Here is a 23234-nt window from a genome sequence, read left to right on the forward strand (position 1 = left end):
GGAATACCTTTCCTGCCTGTCAGAGGTTGCCTCGCTCTCCCCACGCCTTTCTGCGCATTTTGCCCGTGTTTTCCAGATTCTCACTAAAATATAATCCGGAAAACATTGGGTGCCCCTGAGATCTAGTATTACTGGAGAGGAAGAAAAATAATAACTGTCCACTTCCTCTACCCCATGCATAATTTTATATACCTCTATCATGTCCCCCCAGCTAGGGTTGTGCATATCGATATACCCAAACTGAAAATAGACCAAAAATTAGCCATTTTGGCAATATTTAGGTTTTGGGTAGACAGAATACCAAACCCTGGGAATCTAACCGAAGCCGAATAGGCGATTCCCAAAGGCTATTTGCCTTTGCTCAGATGCACAGCTCTGTGCTTTCTCCCATTTTTCTATCTTTGACTGGTTTTGTTAGGGCCCCAGGTATGTGGCCCTTTTGAGGTAGGGGGTTGTGTAATCGGAGCCAACTTGGTCTGATCAACCATCACCCATTCAGTGGGTTAATCTGGATCAAGCATAAGGGTTATTTAAAAGATGGGGCTCACCCAGTCCTATCCGGAGGGATATACCCTCCAACTAAAAAGAACCGGCTTTGACAGCTGCTCACACCACCAGGCTTCCAAAGGAGACTTCCTCATCAACACATGAGCAATCTCCTCCAGAACAGCCCCTGTGGTCGAGACTTCAGCTGGCTCCGATATCACACACCCTTGAAAACCTGCTTTCAAAAAGAAGGTTGCCTCGAGTAGTGGCTTTGTTTCCCCACACCATGACCATCTCTTGAAATCAGATTTTTTATGACTATAATAGAAGACTGTTCACAGGATGTCATTTGCCACCAAAAGGAATGTTTTCTGTGCCTTATTTTTCTTGCATTTAAGCCCTTTCCCTCAGTTTGGAAGCTAATTTGCATGGACATCATGTTATGTGCCCCAGATAAAAGGGAGCCCCAGACTTTGAGGTGCCAGCCTGCCAATCGGCTCTTTCTGCCAGTCCTCAGCAATGGTGAACTTCTGAACCTGAAAACTGATGGGCAGCTCGGCTGGCAAATGCCTGGAGGATGGGGGAGACCCCTTTCCTGGCCCATAAAATTGGACCCCCTGTCCCAAAGTTCACCAAACTTTGGCAGGCATCTAAGGAGAGTCCCTTGCAGCCACACTGCAAATTTGGTGACTCTACCTCAAAAAATGCCCTCACTGGAATTTTGAAAAAAATCCCCATAGACTACAATGGACCCAATTTTTTTCAGTAAACCTGGAAATAAAGCTGAAATACCTTTACTGGTATGGGTATCCAGCTTATTCTGAGTTTACTGAAAAAAATTGGGCCCAATAAATCCAAACCCAACATTTAACCATTATTATTTTTTGCATGACCCTACCCCCCAGCTGTATTTTTTCTAGACTGAACAGGCCCAGGCTTTCAGCCTTTCCTGATAAGAAAGGTGTTCCAGCCCCCTTAATCATTCTGGTTGCCTCTCTTGTGTTCTTCTTCCAGCTTGTCAATATCATTTTTTGGGATATGGTGACCAGAACCGCACACAGTATTCCAAATAAGCCACACCATAGCTCTATACAAGGACATTACATTTTTATTTTCAATCCCTTTCCTAATAATTCCTACCATGGAGTTTGCCTTTTTCACTGGTGCTGCACACTTGGTCAATGTTTTCATTGAGCTTTCCACTACAACCCCACGATCTCTTTTCCTCACAGGCTTAGCCAGTTAGGCTCTCATCATCTGCTATGAGTAGGTGTACATTGCTTCCCTGGAGGAGGGAAGAAATTTTTTAGCATTAGATCAAGGGAAGTGATCCAAATTATAGCAGCATTGTAAAACATAGGTAAGATGAAATGTAGATCAATCTTCCAGCACGGCCATCAAATCATTTCAGAATCGCAGTAAAAGCAGAATACAGAGCTAGTGAAGTCAACCTTAAAGATTTTCCCAATCATTTGGTTATCTGGATTTTAATTGATAAATCAATTATCTGATTAGATGTAAGTAAATATACACATTTCAACATCTCAGTGTGCCTCACTGAGGCTTATAAAGAAACATTGTGGTTTCTCTGAGGTTTGCGCAAACCAAACCTTTGCAAGTTTACTTATCAGTCTGTCTCACTGAGGTGTATGGAAGTTACTCCCAAGTAGCCCAAAGTTACCCAGCTTTGACCTATTGAAGTGATTATTGTTGTGGCATATTTCACTTACAATTAGCTCTTATTTTCAGAAGGAAGCCCACAGTTGCGTAACTGTCTGCTAGCTTGCTGTACAAACTGGAAGAAAAAAAGAGTAAAATGCAAGAACTGAAGACACTGATTTGTGCTTAGCTCAACCAATTAATGAGAGAATAAATTTTAATCTGCACCTGCAGTTTTAGCTGATGGATCGCATGGATAAATTGATGAAACTTTTTCAGTCCCACAGAAAAGTGAACACTTACAAAATTAGTGTAATAAATGTTCATCTTCGTGGCTTCTGTGCAGTCCCACATGGGAACTGCCCTTGCGGAGGCCAGCCGCGGAGATTTTTAACAAGCTTCTTAGTGAGGTATATCTCTTTAAGAGCAGTCTCCCCCCCCACATCCCCTCGCTCCATGCCCGAGCCCAACAGCTCTTCCCGCCCAAATAGACACGTGACCGGGGGGGGGGGGAGCGCTCTTCCTTCAGTTCTTTCTCTGCCACCGTGGAGTTAGGACGAATATTATTGAGCTTCGTGAGTTTTTCCTCAGAGAACTCAGTGAGGTAAAATATTTCCATTCTTCGACGAGCCGGTCTTCAGAGGCATGGCCCTCTTTAAGAAATGCTGCGCCTGCGGTTCCAAGATGGCTCAGAGCGATGAGCACGAGGACTGCCTTTTTTTCCTGGGCAAGGGCCATATCCCCTTTTCATGTAAGGTGTGTGGCCTATTTACCCCCAAGGCCAGGCAAGAGAGAGCGGCCCATCTAAAATCCTCCCTATGGGAAAAGACCTTGAAAGCTCTGGATAAATCGACACAGCCGGGCAAACCCAAAGCCCCGTCCGTGGTATCCACTCCGTCCTAGCCAGGTCCCTCTCAGGACAAGCCCTCTGAAACATGGGCGACATCCGAGCCTTCGGGAAGAAGGCAAAGAAAAAAACTAAGCATCTTTTGCCGCCAAAAGAAAAATTGGAGCCGAAAAGGGACAAGAACGACAAGGCGCCAGTGGGCCGATCCGGTGACGTTGTGAAAGACGCGGACCCAAGCTCCATTTCTCAGGTTACCTCCGAAGGGGCAACAATGCCGGTCGAAATCGCCTTGGCGTCGAGATTCTACTCCAGCTGGCTCACCTCGATGTCGGTCGTAGGAGCCAAGGGGCAGGTCGCCTCCGAGATCCCCTTGGCGCCGTGCTTCAGATCCGGGCGCACCCTACTTGCCTCGGCTGGAGGACGCCCGTTTTTCATCTGAAGAGGAGGAGGACATCCCAGTGAGGGATGGGGGTCTGGCTTCGGGTGACGCGTCTGGTGCAACCACGTATGGCCCGTGGGCCCATCACCACCAGTTCTGGCCATGTTGTCCTCAGCAGCTGGGCTATGACTACGGACCCTGGTCCCCTTCTGCCAAAGCGTCCCGTCATCGGAGGGAGTGCGACTGTTCACCGGGACTGTCCACTTTGGCCCCTCAGAGGTCAGCTCTGGACATTGGTCAGGGGTACCCTTCAGATGGGGAGGACGGGGATTATATAGTCTCATGCTAGGCTACGCATGAGACCTCTACAGTCTTGGTTTCTGCGGAAGTTCACACCTAATGTGGACCCACAGTACAAGAAACTCTCTATCCCTCGGATGGTCCTCGCTCCTTAACCTGGTGGGGAGTGGAAGCCAACCTTAGAGAAGGTGTCCCATTTGGAGTATTCCCACATGACATCCAATTATTCTCTGACGTGTCACTCACAGGATGGGGGGCACATTGTGCGGGAGAGAGGGTGAATGGTTTTTGGTCTGCGCATGAGTCCACGCAGCACATTAACCTTTTGGAGCTTTGGGCCATCAAGTTTGCCCTTGCTTCTTTTACAGAACTCGTGTCGGGGAAGAGTATGCTGGTTGCCACCGATAACACGTCTGCAAAATATTACATAAACACAGGTTCACAGGTTCTTCGAATCTTCCTCAAGTCTGCGGCCATATGGGAATGGGCCATTGCTCACAGGGCCTCCCTCACGGCCATCCATATTGCGGGCACTTCCAACATAGAAGCGGACACCCTCAGCAGGGAATTATCTTCCCATCACGAATGGTCCCTCAAGGACCATTACCTGTCACCAATTTTCCAAGTCTGGGGTTGGCCTCAGATAGATCTGTTTGCATCTCAGCAAAACAGGAAATGCAAGTCTTTCTGCTCAAGGGCAGGAATAGACAGGGGATCACTTGGGGATGCATTCCAAATGTCCTGGCGAGGCCTGAAGATATATGCATTCCCTCCTTTTCCCCTGCTCAACAGGGTAGTAGGGAAGCTGAAAGGGGAAGGGGCTTTGGCTATTCTCATAGTCCCATACTGGCCGGCCAGGCCGTGGTTCCCAGTACTGTGGAAACTGGCGAGGGGTCGGTTCATCCACCTCCCCTGCCAGGCAGATCTGATCTCGATGGGTCACATATTACACCACAACGTGACCTCTCTGCACCTGACAGCATGGTTGGTAGGTCCCTGAATCTTTGGCCCCAACAAGTGGTGGAGGTTCTGTTGGCCTCCTATAGGCCATCTATGAGAAAATCATATGGTTATAAGTGGAGTAGATTTTCAAACTGGGCAAAAGACGGGGCCTATGCCTGGAAACCTGCCCACTTCCACAGGCCTTGCAACATTTGGTTTCTGTAAAGCAAAATGGACTGGCCAATTCCTCTGTGAAAGTTCATATGGCTGCGATATCAGCTTCTCACAGGGGCATAGATCAAGGGTCCCTTTTCTCTAATATACACTGTAAAATATTTCTGAGGGGTTTGAACAATTTGCACACACACCCGTCAGGCCCCTAGTTCAATGGAACCAAAGGTGGTTCTACAGGGCTTGATGTGCCGTCCCTTCGAACCCATGGCCACCTTCTCAGCTAAGACTGCATTCCTAGTTGCCATTACATCGGCCCGTAGGGTGAGTGAACTTAGGGGGCTGAATCACGACCCTCCGTTCCTCAATTTTCATGACAACAGGGTGGTTTTAAGACCCTGTATTTATTTCCTACCCAAGGTAGTTTCAGATTTTCATCTGAGGCAGGATTTGATACTGCCAGTGTTTTTCCCCACTCCCCAATCGGACGTGGAGAGGACCTGGCATACGCTAGATGTCAGATGAGCCCTTCTGTTCTATTTAAACAGGACACAAGAGTTTAGACAGGATAAAAACCTCTTTATTTGTTTTAGGGGAGTCAACCAAGGTAAGGTAGTGTCCACCCAATCATTTTCCAGGTGGGTGGTAAATGCCATTAAAATGGCATATTTGGCCACAGGGAGAGACTGCCCTCTCTCCATCAAGGCACACTCCACCAGGGCGCAAGCAGCTTCTGCAGCGGTGAGAGCCCGTGTTGACATCAGGGACGTCTGTAGAGCAGCCACCTGGTCCTCTGCTTCCACGTTCGTCAAGCATTACTCGATGGACGTTGTGTCAGCAGCAGAGTCATTTGTGGGAAGAGCTGTATGGCAGTTAGCGGTACAGTAAACAGCCTCACACCCGCCTCCATGGTAAGTGAGCTTGCTATTCTTCCCATGTGGGACTGCACAGAAGCCACGAAGATGAAAACAGAGTTGCACTTACCTGTAACTGCTGTTCATCTGGTGGTCTTCTGTGCAGGCACACATCCCTCCCTCCTGTCCCCGCTATGGGCTGTTGGATGCTTGCATTTGACCTCCACGGCAGCAAGAGAACTGAGGGAAGAGGGCTCCCCCCCCTCGTCACGTGTCCATTTGGGCGGGAAGTGCCGTTGGGCTCGGGCACGAGCAAGGGGAGGGGGGGAGACTGCTCTTAAAGAGATATACCTCGCTAAGAAGCTTGTTAAAAATCTCCGTGGCTGGCCTGCGCACAGTTCCCATGTGTGCCTGCACAGAAGACCACCAGATGAACAGCAGTTACAGGTAAGTGCAATTCTGTTTCATCTGACCTGGATGGCCCAGGCTAGCCTGATTTCTTCAGAAATCAGAAGCTAAGCAGGGTCAGCCGTGGTTAGTATTTGGATGGGAGACCACCAAGGAAGGCCAGGGTTGCTGTGCAGAGGAAGGCACTGGCAAACCACCTCTGTTAATCTCTTGCCATGAAAACCCCAAAAAGGGGTCGCCATAAGTCGGCTGCAACTTGACAGCACTTTACACACACACAATCTACAAATGGAACGGTATAAATGGATCCTTTAAAAAGTCCTCCAAAATCTATACAGTCTGGCTTCCTTCTCTAGATCCAGGACTGATCAGTTGCAAATAGGGTTGCCAACCTCCAGGTGGTGGCTGGAGATCTCCTGCTATTATAACTGACCTCCAGAAGTGAGTTCCCCTGGATAAAATGGCTGCGTTGGCAATTGGACTCTATGGCATTGAAGTCCTTCCCCTCTCCAAACCCCTCCCTCATTCTCCAGCCCCAAAATCTCCAGGTATTTCCCAACCAGGAGCTGGCAACCCTAGTGCGGTCCCACACTGGGACTGCGTGCACAAGCCAAATGTGTGCCTGCACAGAAGATGCTTGATTCCCTACAGTTAAAGGTAAGAGCAACCCTGTTTTATCATATGGCTAAAGCAGGGGTGGGGAACCTTTTTTCCTCCAAGGGCCATTTGGGTATTTATAACATTCGCAGGCCATACAAAATTATCAACTTAAAAATTAGCCGACCAAGCCCCAAGCAGGCAGCTGCACCAGAAGGCCCCCCCGCCACATGTGCGGGCAAACAGGCAGGCATCTAACCAGTGGCACACTCACCCACGTGGTGGCACAGGATGGTCTGTTGCACCAGCTGGACGTATCCGTCCAGCCGCACGCTGGAGTTTCTCCTGCTTCGCATGATTGGGGCCAGATTCTACAGCTGGCTCCTGCTACCTCCGCCTGCAGGGATGAAATGAGGACACACTGCCTAAGAACTCCCCCCCCCCACACACACACACACATTCTGGCCCTGTCCTCTTTAATCCCTCCATTGTCGCCACTTCTGCCCCCAGCCCTCTTGTAGTACAGAGGGAATACGTTTCTCCACAGCCCAGGTGGGAAACGGTTAACCCAGTTTCTTGGGCAGTCCTAGCAGCTCCATCACTAACAACTCTTCTGCAAGGGGGGTGGGGAAGGTTCCTTTTCTCAGCAAAACAAACTCACATCTGCCTTGAATAGAGGCTATTCTATCCATGGGAGAGGGTGGATCACTAGTCTTAGATACTTCTTAGCTAGAGATCTGCCAGGACCCACAAAGGGCCAGCCGAAATGATTTCACGGGCCTTAAATGGCCACCGGGCCTGAAGTTCCCCACCCCTGGGGTCAAACATATGCTTTGGCAAATATGTGTTACATCAATGAATGGTGAGACAAGCTGGCTGCTGACACAGACTGGGCCTTAAAAAAAAGAAAGAATCTAAAGCCCCTTTTTCATTACCCCCTAGGTTTATGTAATTTTTTTCTGTTGGAAAATAACAGATACACGTATAACTGTGTGTGGATAAAGCATTCACTTGCACAGTACACTACTGGTTCAGCAAACTGCTTCCATTTGTAGTGGCCTCGGTGCCTCCAAAGTAGTAGAATTTGAGGGTGGGGAAACACTTCGCACCAAAACTCGAACTGCCCTTGATTGGGACGATGGAGTGATCGCTCTGCCCTCCAGGCGCTGGGTGTTTGCCTGGAAGGCGCGAGGAAGAACAGGCAAAAATGTTCCAGACCCCACACAAAGAGCAGGCCCTTCCACTAAAGGCAACCATCCAGCAAATGAAGTAAGGGGCTAACTCGTAGTTCTAAAATTAAATTTACTCCTGGTTCTGAGCTCTGTTCTGATTATTTCAGGCGTTGAAATAAAAATACTCTTTGGCCACTTCTGCACGGGAGGTTTTGCCTTGGACTTGCCTCTCTCTAGATGCACATTTTCCTCATCCGAATTCTCAAAACTCTGCATGGGGGTAATTCGCAGTGGGTCGCCGTGTTAGTCTGTCTGCAGTAGTCGAAAAGGGCCAGAGTCCAGGTAGCACCTTCAAGACTAACAAGAATATTTTCTGGTAGGGTAGGAGCTTTCTGCATAGGGGCTTACTGTTGAGTTTGGAGAATTCGGATGGGGGAAAACTCCATCTAAAAGTGCAAATCCAAGGCAAAACCTCCCGTGCAGAGACGGCCTTTGATATGTTGATGCGCCTCCTCGCGCGCGAAGCAAGCGACCCAATTTGCCAGAAAAAAAGAGCTGCGTAGAGTTCATTCGGGGATCCCTCATCCCCACAGCTTTTAGTCCCGCCTATCTTCAATGGCAGAGCCGGTTTAGTGACCCCGCAAACTTGTGGGCTCGAGCGCATGGCTAGACCCACGCCATCGAGCTAGCGGAGTTGCACCAGAGCGGGTGGGACGAAATAAGCGGCGCATTAAATGCATGAATTTAATGTAGGGGTTTTTTTGGGGGGGGGGCGCGGAGGGTCTCGTTCTACCACACTGCATCTCCTTTCATTTGAGAACCAGTAAGAGTCTTTGCAGTGTCGTTTGCATTGTTCCATTTGTCGGGGGGGGGGAGGGGAAGCAACGCTCCTACGTTAAAAAACAAACAAACCCCGGGTCAGAAAGGACGCTCCTTGCGCTGGACGTAACGCACAGAAACTTGTTCAGGGATCTCCGAAAAGTGCTGATCTGCATAAAGCCCTGAAGCGACACGGGCCCTTTATGCACGGGAGGTTTTGCCTTGGGTCTGCTGCTCTTTAGATGCCCATTTGGCCCGTCCGTGCAGAGTCCTGAGCATTTGGATGGGGAAAATGTGCATCTAGAGAGGGGGGGGGCCGATCCCAGGCAAAACCTCCCGTGCATCAATGGCCAGGGTGTTTGAAGAACCAGCCGGCGCGCCTTGGGTTCGTCTGCAGTTGGGAGAAACGCTGCCAACTCGACCGGCGTGGACGACTACGGCTGCAGAGGCTCCCCGTCCGCCGCTGGGCACAGTCGCCTCCCGCTCCTTGGTGCCCTCTCCCCTCCGACTTTACTCCCTGTCCTCCGGGCGCGCTGGCGTGCGTCTTTGCGACCGCAGCTGCTTGTCTGGTTTATGCCCAACCGCCCCCCCCCCTTTGCGATTGCTGCAGGCTCCTCCTGCAATCTGCAAACGGGAAACTTCGCTGCAATAGAGGCTCTCGGCTCTTCTCCCAAGTGTCCTTGTCTCCAACCGGCAGCCTGCAAAAAAAAAAAAAAAAAAGAGGCACCCTGACGTACAAAACACACACACACACACACACACACAAAGTGCAAAGCTTGATGGGCGCACTCACCCCCCGACGGGTTTTCTCTCCCTCCGCAGCTGCAGGTTGTTAGGGCTGTTTGGTCGTGGCTGTTGTTCTGCGTCCCGGTCGCTGCCTTCCAAAGACAAGGTAAGAAAAGGTGGTTTCGTTCCTTTAACCCCCTAAAGGTTCCCCCAGCAAATCGCGCGCCCTCTCTTGCCTCGGCTCTGGCGCAGGAGGCAACTTTTACTTTGGGTTCGCAACTTCCAGGGTTTCACATCGCCCAAGCGATGACTCCGGTGTAGTTAGCGCAGAAGGACGAACGATTGCAGCTTGTGCGTGTGTGTGTGTGCGTGTGGTCGAGGGGAAACTAGAGTGGATCCAGCCCACTAAAGCAGCGTTTTGAATTGCTTTCCTCGTAATGCAGGGGATCCTCACGACAAGGTCACGAAGCAGGGGGACACAGCATGGAGCTGTCTAGGAGGCGAACCCCTGAGTCCCAAATGCTGTGGGTCGTCCAGATTTAACTGCTTTAGAAGACTGAAACAAAATTAATCAATGACCAGGTTTCTCTCTAAGCTCCGGCATTCAGCATTTACGAATATATGTATACTCAGCTCTTTCAGAAATTTGCTTTCCCCCCCCTAGATAGGCAAAAAGTGCGTTTTTAACGTTACTGGAGTTGTTTAAATTGCGTTTTCCCCTCCATATAGCATGTTTGGCATGGCTTCAGAGCCTGTGGATGACTATTTAGTCATCTCATCATATTTGTTTCTTAGTTTTTCACTTCAAGCACTTGAATAACTTTTTTTTTTTTGACGTAGGGAATTTATTTGCCCTCTTGGCATGAGATCTCAGTAAAGGCACCATCTCAAAAAAATTGTAGTGATTATGTCAATAACTTGGATTGATCCGCTCCATGCTAAGTCCCCCTGTGCTTTTCTGTATCTCTCCTAACTTATTAGTCTGTTTATGGTTCCCTTAATGGAGCCATGAATATTGTGATCGATAAAAGGATAGTGTGGGGAGGACTAAACAGCTGGAACCCTGGGGAGCTGTGCATTGACCGATTAATAAAGTTCAACAAATGTTTTGAAATGGAATAAAGGGCTATAGCAAAGGTCAGAACAGCTTATAGATTCCTGTCCCACAGTGACTTGAACAATGTATTATATTTTATCCAAAGAAACACACGGTTTAATTTTTAAGATTTGCAAAACCCTGTCATTTTACTCATGCAGTCTTGGCACTGGTTTCACACCTCCATGAACCATTTGCTTTTACGAATAGAGGAGAACGTTAATCTTTCAACACATTTCTTGTTCTCAGCCCCTTTGTGATTTAGCTATTTTGATTATCATTTTATTCAATAGAACAAGCCAGTTCTCTAAAAAAAATTTTTTAATTATTTGAGCCAGGGTGGTGTAGTAGTGAACACATACATGAAGCTGCCTTATACTGAATCAGACCATTGGTCTATCAAAGTCAATATTGTCTACTCAGACCGGCAGTGTCTACTCAGACCAGCAGTGTAAGCCTCATGGAGAGAAAGGAGGGGTATAAATGAAGTAATTAAAATGAAGTAAATAAAAATAAATAGTGGGTAGTGTATTGGCCTAAATAAAGAGACCTGGGTTCAAATCCCCTTTCAAGCAGAAAGCTGACCTTGGACCAGTTGCTCTTGGTCCCATCAACCTCACATGGTTGTTGTGAGGATAAAATGGAAGGAGGGTGAACCATGTATACACCACTCTGAGCTCCTAGGATGAAGATGGTAGATATTTCCCAGGTTGAAGCATCATAGAGAACATGGTAAGTGGCAATGGGTAAATTTGGTTGATAGGAAGGAGAGGGTTTTAACAAATGTGTGCGTATTGGAGTTGCATGAGTTGCATAGGGGGATGCTCGCTACCCTTAAAACTATCCAAGCTTGGTGAAAAACCATTTGGAACCTCTCTGAATCCTTTATTCAACATGTATTTCATTGTTATGCCAGTAAGGACATAGGTTTCTATATAACAAGTTGTGCAAATGATATGGTAAGTAACTTTTATAGCTGCTTATGGTGAGGCATAATTTTAGCATCTTGGGTTATGGGTTTTATCACCCAAAATGTCATGCTTGCTGTCTGTTCCCCCCCCCCCTTTTGGTTATCTGAGTAAGAGAAATACCAATCTTCATTGTATCCTTCCACTGCAAAGAGAAAGTGTTGTTCTTCCAGTTGCTTGTTTCTCACTATGAAGAAGAATATGTTTGTTAAAAAATGCCTATATCATTTTGTTCATGTTCCCCCGTGTGACACTGCCTTAACTCAAGATACTGCAGGTCCATCTAGGGTAGTAGTCTACTATGACTGGCCGTGGCTCTCCAGGGTCTCAGACAAAGAAAGCAAAGCCTTGGCAAAACTTGTCTGAGATCCTGCCTCCTTTATTTTATTGAAATTAACATACAGATGTTTAATCAATGCTTAAGACTGTTTTTACTGAAACCACTTTACAAAAAACAAACTTTGCCTTTCTCTGTTGAGTCAGATGCATTTTTAATAGGGAGCTTCATTATGGACTTAATAAGTATTTAACTGAAGTCTGTAACATGCTTTCAAGAGAACTTGCTGGTGAGTGATAGTAAAAGAAGATTTGGCGTTGTACTGAGCATCTTTAGCTAGAAGTCAGTTTTGTTCTTTGCGTGGTCAGGCCCTGTGAAAACAAGGCGATAGTGGCTTTGTTTTATTGCTAGATCAATAATGAGCGTGTTTTATGCTGCCATAATCTTTGCTTCAACAAATACGCCTTGTTAAAGACGTTTTAGGAAATTGCTTCAGCGGTACGTTTTCTTTTTCACGCAAGCAACAGTTTTTCACGCAGCAACTGACTGTTACTGGGTATGTATTTTTTTATAGGCAATGTAATATGGGAAATGGGAAATGAGATTATGGACACAGCTGACCGCAAGAAAAAAGAACACATATAAATTCCTTTGAGTTCCATGTCTGTGATTTCCCATTGGTATATGCCAGTGGTGGCGAACCTATGGCACGCGTGCCAGAGGGGGCACTCAGAGCTCTCTCTGTGGGCACGAGCGCCGTTGCCCCAGCACAGAGTTCGCCTGAGTTCGTTACTAGAAAGCCAGAGGGATGTGGGGCCGGGCTGCTCCCCTCCTCCTCTCCACACGCACCTGAGGGCATTTCTCACATCACCCGCCCCTCTGCCCAGCAGCCTACTGGGAGCGCTTCCTCCCTCCCCTGTCACATGCGGCAGGGTGGCTCACATGCCGGGTGGCTCACATGCGGCGTGAGGGTGCGGCATGGACGGCAGCCTGTTGAGTCTGTGCCGAAGGTGATTCCCGTGGTGGGGTTGGAGAGGAGCTAGGTTGGAGGGGAGCATAGCTCATAGCGTGGCATAGATGGAGGGGAGCAGAGCGCTCAATAAAAAGTTGTTTGTATAATTGAAAGCTCTGTTATTGTGTTTTTCTTTTAAGACAAAAGATGTTAATGTATGACTTGTTTTTTCTAACTAAAACCTCAGTATTCAGGTTAAATGGCCGTGTTGGCACTTTGCGATAAATAAGTGGGTTTTGGGTTGCAGTTTGGGCACTCGGTCTCTAAAAGGTTTGCCATCACTGGTATATGCCAATGGTGAGGACTATCTATGTGCCAAGTACAGGAATTGAATGGATAGCCAACAAATACTATGGGAGCCCCTGTTCTTGGAGTAGATTTGATCAGTCCCTGGATAGACACCCCCCCCTAAAAGCTACTTTGAATCTTCTACAGAAAACTTACAAGTATAATAAATAATGTATTGTGCAAAGACCTGGTCCTCATTGTGATGGAAATCGTGACTGAAAGGAAGCACAGTCAACCCATCATGAACAAAAAACATGTAGTTTATTGTCTGGCCTCACCACAAATTTTGGACATTATAGGGGAGACTTTTCCAACTGCATGTCTTTTTTTTGCTAATATTTCTGCAAAGATGTCATGTGGAAAGTTCCAGTTTCTTTAGCCCTCTTAATCCTCCTTCTGATCCAGGCCTCCATAACCATCAGCTTCTGACCCAAATGTCTAAACATATCCAGGAGTATGAGCAGTCGTTCACCTTCCCTCTGACTCCCAACACAAGCTTCCCTGGGAAAAGCCAAAGAAACTGGATGAAGAATGCTCCCTTATACTTTCATTCCATCCAGTGTTAAGGAAGGAGCAGTCCCTTCTCTTTGAGTGGGCCTACATAGAAACATGCTTGGCTTACTGGCTGGTACCTTTTCTCATTTTCTGGCCGCCATCTATTGCACCATTATGTACACAGTCAATATACAGTCAATATACAAATATAAATAGCAGCCAATACAAAAAAAATCTAAAAATCAGAATCTATAAAACAGTACAGTTGGAAGCAGTAAAACAATGTCTGTCTACTCATATTAAACAAGTAAATAACATGCACAGGATCTAAATGTAGAAAAGAGCAAGAGTCCAGTAACACCTTAAAGACTAACAAAATTTCTGGCAGGGTATGAGCTTTTGTGATACCTGAAGTATCTGAAGAAGTGGCTCACAAAAGCTCATACACTGCCAGAAATTTTGTTAGTCTTTTAAGGTGTTACTGGACTCTTGCTCTTTTCTACTGCTAGTGACAGACTAACACGGCTACCCATCGTGATCTGTCTCCATGGAAGGATCTAAATGGTACAATTTATCTTGGTAGACATCTGCAAACTTTAGAGTTACTTAAACCTGTTCAGGAGAAAGGTACTTAGTTCATTGTCTAGGGATAAAGTTATAGATAGATGCACTTTTAACAGCCCAGTACTGTGCAGAATACAGTCTAAGCCCACTGAAATTATTGACTTTAGTCTGGAATAGCTGCATAGGATTGCCCTGCAAAATATTTGCTAGTCATGGTCTAGCAAATAAAAGTAAATTGAACTGAAACATAGATTTGATTCTTTGTGATCCTGGAAATCTGGTGCTGGATTTGAAACCTTAATTTTGCAGGTATGGATCTCTGGAAAGATCGCTAAGGTTATATCCTATGAATAGGAGATATTTATATTACATTTGGCAATATATGCTTATCTATCTGTTTGTCTATCATTTATCAATCTATCTATCTAGTATTGCTCATACAGATATAGACGAGCAGAAAATAAAGGAATAAAAAATGCCTTACTTATTATTATTGTTTTGGTATTTAATTATTGCCCCTATAAAGAGTAACAGGATCATTTGTATCTGATAATAGTCACATCACCTGCACCCTCGTATTGCCAGATGCCTCGTTGAACATTTCCATATTTTTAAATAAAGGAGTAATTAAACTGACCCTCAGCTCATTAAATATAGGACACTCCATGATCATATGTTCGATAGTTTCAACTTTGTCATGTGAACATCTACATGTTCTATTTGAGTATGACATTTTTTAATATCTGCCCTCCAAAACTGCCGAAGGAAGGGCATTCCTTTTTGCAAAAGTAAAAGCTCTTCTGAGCTTTGGTATTGTCAGGCGATAGAAATACTTTGGCAGTTGCATCGGAAGGGCAGTACCCAAAAATGAAGCTGAACATACCCTACGGGGCCCAGAGATAGTATCAAATGCTGAGTTAAGATCCATAAAGGCAACTGCCTTCTCCAGAGCTCATAACAAATCTATTTTAGCAAGGTTTTCAGCCAAGCTGTTTGTTTGTCGTCCTGCTTTGTTTCCTATTTTCATGTTTTATACTGAAAACTCTATTCATTACTGCCTTTCTAACTTTGTAATGATTTTCAGCAAGCTAAAGGAAACCACTGTCTGAACTTCCACTAGTTTTACCGTAATCCAACCTTTTTATTTAACTTTCTGTATACTGAATAATGCCTCAGAGGGAGAAAGAAAGGGAAGCGCCTGAGGTCCATTCCTGATACCTTAAACAGGATTACGAACTGTGCATCAGATATGCTTCCAGCTCCTGCTGTGCATACTATACCAGGTTCAGTGTGTACCAGTGCACTGAGTCATTGTGTGTGTGTTAAGTGCTGTCAAGTAGCTTCTGACTCACAGCGACCCTATGAATTAATGTCCTCTGAAACATCCTATCGTTAACACTGTTGCTTAGGTCTTGCAAACGGAGGGTGGTGGCTGTCTTCACTGAGTCAATCCACCTTATGTTGGGTCTTTCTCTTTTCCTGCTGCCTTCCACTTTTCCTAGCATTATTGTCTTTTCCAGCAACTCTTGTCATCTCATAATGTGACCAAAGTACAATAGCCTCAGTTTAGTTGTTTTTAGCTTCTAGTGAAAGTTTGGGATTGATTTAATCTAGACCCCCTTATTTGTCTTTTTGGCGGACCATGGTGAAACTCTCTTCTAACACCATATTTCAAAGGAATCAACTTTTTTCCTGACAGTTTTCTTCATTGTTCACCTTTCACACCCATATGTAGTAATGGGGAATACTATGGCAAGAATTAACTTCATCTTGGTCACAAGAGACATATCCTTATGGTTAGGAACCTTTTCTAGTTCCTTCACTAAGTCATTACCTGGGCAAAAACCTTTCCTTCCCATTCCAGTAAAGGTTGGCGGCCCAGGAGTAGTATAAGAAGAGTTGGTTTTTATATGCCAACTTTCTTGGCCAGTTGAGGAAGAATCAAACCAGCTTACAATCACCTTCTCTCCCCCTCCCCACAACAGACACCCTGTGAGGTAGGTGAAGCCAGCCCAAGGTCACCCAGCTGGCTTCATGTGGAGGAGCGGGGAAACAAATCCAGTTTCATCTTCCCTAAAAAGTAGTGGCAGTTGGGCAAGGCATCCCTTCTCCTCGTCACTGGGCAAACAGTTCCTTTTATCCAGCCAAGACGTAGGGGCAGAACGAACTTTCTGTTCCTCTTTGAGTGAATGCATCATCGTTTGCATTGCATACGCAAGGTCAAGACCATATTCGTTATATTTACACTTAAGTGCTTTAAGTTCTAGTATTGCTTCCAAGCGCAGTAACAGACAATCCTGCAGCCCACAGACTGCAGGAGGGACAATGAATCAGCCCATCCTAGTGAGAGTATTAAGTCTGATAACGAATTCCTTCTGCATAGCTATCTCGTAAAGTAGTTACTAGATGTTTGGGTAGTAGAAGAGGGGGGGGGAAGAGGCAAATATGAGGCAACTGTGTATTGACATGCCTGGATTTGCTGTCTCTCCTAGGGGAGTTTCAGGGAGGTATTATTGCCACAATGGTTTGATGGGCTTCCTTTCAAACAAATCTTTATTTTTCTGTAAACTGAATTCTAGTTCAGGATTGCAGAGGGCAGAGGTGGTTTAATAAAAAGTATCGCACCCTTTACCTATTACAGTTGGTACCAAGCTGTCTCCAGGTTTTTCATAATGAGATAAAACTTGTACCAACTGGAGAGTAGCTGTTTTGAAACAAACCAGGAAAGCCAAAATATTAGCAGCAGCATGTGATGAGGCAGAAGTAATTTTACTGCTGTCGTCAACTGGTCTGTTTATAGGGGTAAGGGAAAACTGTTGAGTATGCAGTTGTGTATCCCTTAAGGATCTGTCCAGTTTTCCTTTCTTTGTCAAGGTGTGACAAATGTGTGATTTGTTTATTTATTTACTTGCTTCTTTTAGACTTATACCCCGCCCCTGGGTCAAAGGGCTCAAGGCAGCTCACAACATTGAAAAACAGTATCAATAGATATAAGGCATAGTTACATAATCTTAAAGTACAACCCGAATAAAAGTATTCTAACTCAGGCATCTCAATAAAACATGATCAATTGACACCCAACAACCAACATCCTCGACTGATGTCAAAAACAGGCGACACCGCTAATAGGTGGTAGAAGACTAGCCTTGACTGTCCTCAATGGAACACCTGGTGGAAAGACTCCATTTTAGAGCCAGCGTGGTGTAGTGGTTAAGAGCGGTGGTTTGGAGCGGTGGAGTCTGATCTGGAGAACCGGGTTTGATTCCCCACTCCTCCACATGAGCGGCGGAGGCTAATCTGGTGAACTGGATTTGTTTCCCCACTCCTACACAGAAAGCCAGCTGGGTGACCTTGGGCTAGTCACAGTTCTATTAAGACCTCTCAGTCCCACCTTCTTCACAGGGTGCCTGTTGTGGGGAGGGGAAGGGAAGGTGATTGTAAGCTGGTTTGATTCTCCCTTAAGTGGCAGAGAAAGTCGGCATATAAAAACCAACTTTTCTTCCTCCTCCTCCTCCTGATCCTACAGAATCCAGAAGGATACCCCAGGGCCTGGGTGTCATCAGACACTGAGTTTCACCAGGCAGGGACCACTACTGAAAAAAATCTTGCCCTCGTTGAGGACAGTCGAGTCACCTGTGGGCCGGGCACCACCAGCAGACTGCATGATGGAGAACAAAGCATTCTTAGGTGGGAAATATAGGGAGAGGCAGTCCTGTAGGTGGGAAAGACCCTGACTGTTTAGGGCACTGGTTCCCAACCAGGGGTCCGTGGACCCCCAGGGGTCCGTGAGAACTAAATTAAGGTCCATGAAACAAAGTTATAAACCCATAATAAATTAATATTTTCAATTAAAAGTTCTCTATTATAAAAATATATATTCAAATATTCTAAGTTTAATGTTTAACTAACAGTTATGATTAAAGTTTATTTTCAAATTCTCAGAATTTTTATTTTGAACCTTGGGTCCCTGCACCGAACAAAAATGTCCTAGTGGTCCCTGGTCAAAAAAAGGTTGGGAACCACTGGTTTAGGGCCTTAATGGTGACAATAGATGATTGCTAGCTGTTGCTGGTGTGAGTCTGTTATTAATTATCGTGATCTTCACATACTGTAGATTCTTACTTGTGACCACAGCCTTGATCCTGTTTATTCCTTTATTTTTTCTTTCTTCAGGGTCCACGGTCAGAGATTAACACTGCCCTTAGTGCTTTGTCGTACAGAATGATGTAAGTGCAGAAGAGAGTTTCCAGCCAAAACCAGTATGGGTGCAAACACCTCCAGCAAGTCACCAGCCTTTGATGAGAACGAAGAAAGTAAGAACATTTGAACACAGCTGTGTTCGGAATAGCTTGCTCAATTAGAAGAGAGATGTATGCCTATCTGTGAAACTGTGTGATGCAGTTCCGGTTGAAGAATAACCCCTTGGCCCTTCATCTTCACAGAACAAAAGTTTCCTTCTAAGACAGAGGCAAGAGATAACAGAGGGCATGGTTATGCTGTCACTGTTATCTGATGGGCTCTGCCCCGAGTGAGGTTTTTTAATGTCTGTCATGGCAGCATATGTACATTCCTACAGTAGTTCCCCGTTCTAGGGCTTCTACTGCTTTTCCCAGGTGTCCACAATGTGCCTTGCAGTAGCAGTCCAGCTTAATCCTGGCTTTCCAAAATTTTTCCATTGAAGTGACTCATTTGTTTAATGTTCATTACTAGATTAGATTCCTCTCTGTTTGTTTGCGGAATTTTCTCTCTCCTTATTCTTGTGCCAAATGTATGGGGACCCGAGCATTTGTTGTACCTTTGCAAAGAGGCTTTTAAAGTGTCTCTATTGAGTGATGCTCCTTTTCAGTACAAGTTCTGGCTCCGTAGGGCCCCTCCTCCTGCCAACAGCGAGGCAGCTTAGGAGTTAGCCGCTCTTCACAACAAAGTCACAGCTGACGCTGCAGTTTTTTGTCCTCAGTCTAATTGAAAGGGAGTGGATAATGACTGCTTAGGGGAGAACCCACACGTCATAGGCTCACTGTGCTGGCTTAGAGGTCTAAGCACCACCTTCCTTACAGCTCATGCGGCGAGGTGAGACTGAAGGGTCACAGCAATGATCTGCGTACAGTTTGACTCAGCAGATAGTATTCCCGTGCGCTTTGGTAGCTTCTTGTCCTGCAGAGCCCCATGTAGAGGATTCTGATTCTCCCTTTCGGTGCCTTCGCTGCCTTGGAGAACTAATCAAGAAAGTGGCCTTCCTACCCGATGACAATTCATGAGGACGGGTTTTCATGGAATCCAGGGGTGGATGTGCGCTAGAGCTTCCCGCAGTTTAGCCCCGGAACCAGTTTTGCATAATGGCTCAGCCCTGGAAGATAACCATAAAAGCCTCAGAGCATGTGCAGAGGAGTTTTGCCTCATAGTAATCATAGTCAGCATATTTTAAGGGAAAGGCTTAGGCCCTGATATCTCTTGTTATTTTTATAAATGACCAACGAGATCATTTTATGGCTATCTTGTGATGACGGAAAGTGAAATTGGAAGTGCCCTGTGATCTTCGATCCTCAAAAGGGATTTTTTTTCCTAGCAGGAAACTGTTTCACATCTGACAAATTTCCTACGTTGATGTTGCTTGCTTGTAGAAAACTGTGTGGACCTTGTAAACTGTGATATGTGATAAATACTATGACTGTATTCTGCTACACCTTGAAAGCAGACAGCCTGAGATAGTTAGAAAAATATGATGAAGCAGAGCAAGGGAGATTAACAGTCACCCCCAGCCAGGAGACAAAAGGGATTTGTGGTTTTTCTTTTGGGGCCAGCAAATTCTTTTCTCCCAAACCACCTTCTTATGATGCTGTAATAATCGTTGCCGCCAACTGCCACTCCATGTTCCTTGTATCTAGGACCAAACTTCATTCTGAAATACTCTAATCCTCATTACACTTAGTAAGAATGAACCCTGGTTTGTTTGTTTTTCAGGCGGGCAGGTGCTGACACATATTCTTTAAGGATTAGGTTCATTGTGTACTTAGGAAATTTATGGTGATGCCCTCTAAACGACGTAATTTCCATTACTGCCTGTCGTTCTGCTGGACCCCAGGCCAAATGCTGAGCAAGTTTCCGGAAGGCTGTAATGGTCACATTTGGCTAGAATGCCTGTTGGCCTTGTTCCAAAATGAATATTGCTATTGTTTGGGTTTTTTTTTTGGTATGTGTGTGCATTAAAGTAATTGAAAAATATGATGTGAAAATGCCACCCTGAAACTTTCCTGGAGACTACAAATTACAGTCTTGCATGCACAAGCACTTTGTATTGACATCTGTCATAAACAATCCCTGGTGTTGCCTCAGCAGTATTAGTAGCTGGTTTTAATTCTGCCTCCTCAAAATGGGATATTTATAAGGGAAACTATGTAATCTTTGTCAATCTTTCTGCCTCTGTCATATATATTATCATAGATTAATAGGGTTTGTCAGCATAAACGTTATAGATCAGGGTTGTTGAGAAGATTACTCATCCTGAAATATGGATAAAATATGAGCTGAAGACTGACCGTATTTTGTGGTTTAAAATCATATTTCTTTTGTCCCGTTGTCACCTTTGGTCAAAGAGTTGAGTAGGTTTTTGAAACAGTGTTAACCCCCCCCCCCCCGCAAAGCCTGTTTTCCAGTGCTAAAAGTAGGGTTATAATTTATTTATTAACACATTTATACCCCACCTGTCCTCATGGTTCAAGGTGGCTTGCAATAATAGTTAAAAAAACCGAAGGATGAATGCACACCATGAGCAGCAATCCCTCTTTCAAACTGCCTTCAGTTGTCTGAAAAAGACAAACGTTGTCTACCTCTAGCCATTAGTGCCTGGAGATAAGAAGATGGTTCAGCAGGAGGTCAAGCAAGGATAGAGAGTCCATAAGCTGTTTGATCTGTGCCTGAGCAAGAAGCTGCTCTGATTGAAGAGGACAGAGCTTTATAGGGCCAGGACTGGTTTCTTGTATCACCTGATCTCTAATGAGCAAGTAGCTGCAATACCAGCCCCTGGCAATCTGCATTTGCAACGGCTTTGCCATGCAGGGATCACTCTCTGCCTTCTCTCCATCAGCAAGTTCCATCATGGAGCAGGAAATAAGGTTTTATCAGGGTTGGTCTTATTCTTTAAAAAAAAAAATCAGTGCTACAATATTGTTCTATCGTTGTATTATAATACCAGTATGTGTACCAGGTTCTCTGAATAGCTAGTTTGTTTGTTTTTTAAATCTCTGGACCTTTCCATTGGGGAGATATGCCTTTCTTCTTACATCTGCATAGGGAAGGAGCTAGAGACTTGAAATATTGGTACGACATACACATATTGCTATAACATTATATTGATATAGTCTAGTATTGTTGTTTTTCAAAGTAGAAAGCCCCCCCCCCCACAAAAAGTGAGGGGAGGGGGGCTTTGGCCCCTACTCCTCAGTCTTCTGCTTTGAGACTTCCTAGCACCTTTTGCAGAGCGGCAGTCCCTGGATAAAATATCTGCTGATACGTTTACTGGTCTTGGATAAGCTTTGGGCATTTAGCTCCATCTTTCTGAACTGGAGCTTTGAAAAAAATCTGCAATATTTCACTCTCAGCATCAGAGGTAGTAATACCAAAATTAAAATGTTAAATATTAGGACAGGTGGCATTTTAAGAAGAATCTGTTATGTGGTAGGGGAAATGATACAAATGAGGGAAATCCATAATGTTTGCTGAGTCAGTGATCTTCTGGATAGAAGGGATATTCTTTTACAATAATTCACATATAAGCAACTACTTCGTGCCTCTTGTAATATGTGACCTGTATGGCAATGGTATTCAAGATTAATCTTCTACCAGGGCACCATTAATCTTATCCCTTGAAAAGGGCTAGCTCTTTATCTGACATGTGGTTGATTTTAGCATACTTCAAGGAATCATAAAACAAAGCCTTTCTACCAGCCTTTGTACTAAACAGTGCTTTTATGATGCCTTTGAGCATTTGTTTCTTGATCAGTAGAAAAGACAGCTTGATCGTGGATGCTTTATTCTGGAAGATGTGCAGAGCAACTCCATATTGAGTGGTGCATACACCATAGGTGTGTCACCACCAATCCTCTTGGTTTCTTCTCCATCCTACAGGTTGTTCAGCAAGCAAGCACTCCTTGCCCTGTAGTTTGTTCCTAAAGATCTTGTCTCATCTTTCCGTGCCCTTTCTTGTCTTCCTGTTCCTGTCATGATCCCTCCAACCAACCTTGTCGTTATTCTGCATCTACACTGATATCAGGCTGTTAGAATCTTGACACCTGCTGTGGCTCAGTGGTAGATCATCTGCTTGGCATTCAGAAGGTCCCAGGTTCAATCCCCGGCCTCTCCACTTTAAGGGACTAGGCAAGTAAGTGATGTGAAAGACCTCTGCCTGAGACCCCAGGGAGCCGCTGCTGGCCTGAGTAGACAATACTGACTTTGACAAACCAAGGGTCTGATTCAGTATAAGGCAGCTTCATGTGTGTGTTCATGTTAAATTGCCATGGAGCATTGCCCAGTGTGGTTCCAGACTTGTATCCAGAAATCCCTGGGCAATCTTAAGATGGCCAGAGACATTCATTCTTTCACCCTCCCTACAATTCTTCATAGACAGATGGGTTTTAGCTTATGAGTAGTTGTAGGATCAGGTTGTTGCTGTGTCTGACATCTTTCAAGTGAGAGACATTGATCCTGGATAATAATATACCACAAGCATGACAACCTAGAAAACACTGTTACATATGTAGCTGTGATGTGCTCTTTTTTTTTTTGGCCAGTGATCCATTGAGCAGCACAGCATTAGAAAGAAGCAGGTTGGAGCATCTGTGCCATTGGCCGAGTGACCTCCTGTCCAGAAATGACACAAACTCTGCCAATGCACCTTTGGCACCTGCTCGGCAGGTGCCAAATCCATACTTTACAATATTCAGTAGTATTTTATGTGGCTGAAAAAAATTCTGGTAACACTTTGTGAGTCTCTTACTCCTGTTGTCTAGAAGCCACAAGGTGTTTTCCAAATATGGCTTTATTTTAGATAATAATGGCTGTGTAATGTATAGCTGGGAAAACGGGAACACAGAAAGTGGGGCATTGATTTTTTTTTAAAGCTTTGTCAGTAAAATTAGCATTTCAACAAAACAAAAATCCAAACCCCGACTACCTGTG

General features: G+C 45.2%; 1 protein-coding gene across 1 annotated transcript in view; it reads left to right on the top strand.

Moving 5' to 3' along the window:
• Positions 1 to 18251: 18251 nt before the first annotated feature.
• The window catches only part of STK32A (serine/threonine kinase 32A), a 103776-nt gene continuing 98793 nt past the window's right edge, over positions 18252 to 23234 (top strand). Inside the window, exon 1 of the mRNA XM_056860809.1 lies at positions 18252 to 18373. Coding sequence (XP_056716787.1) covers positions 18322 to 18373 — 52 coding nt within the window. The 5' untranslated portion in view covers positions 18252 to 18321. The remainder of the gene's footprint in view (positions 18374 to 23234) is intronic.

This window comes from Euleptes europaea, chromosome 1 (genome assembly GCF_029931775.1).
Source record: "Euleptes europaea isolate rEulEur1 chromosome 1, rEulEur1.hap1, whole genome shotgun sequence".
NCBI classification, from domain to species: domain Eukaryota; kingdom Metazoa; phylum Chordata; class Lepidosauria; order Squamata; family Sphaerodactylidae; genus Euleptes; species Euleptes europaea.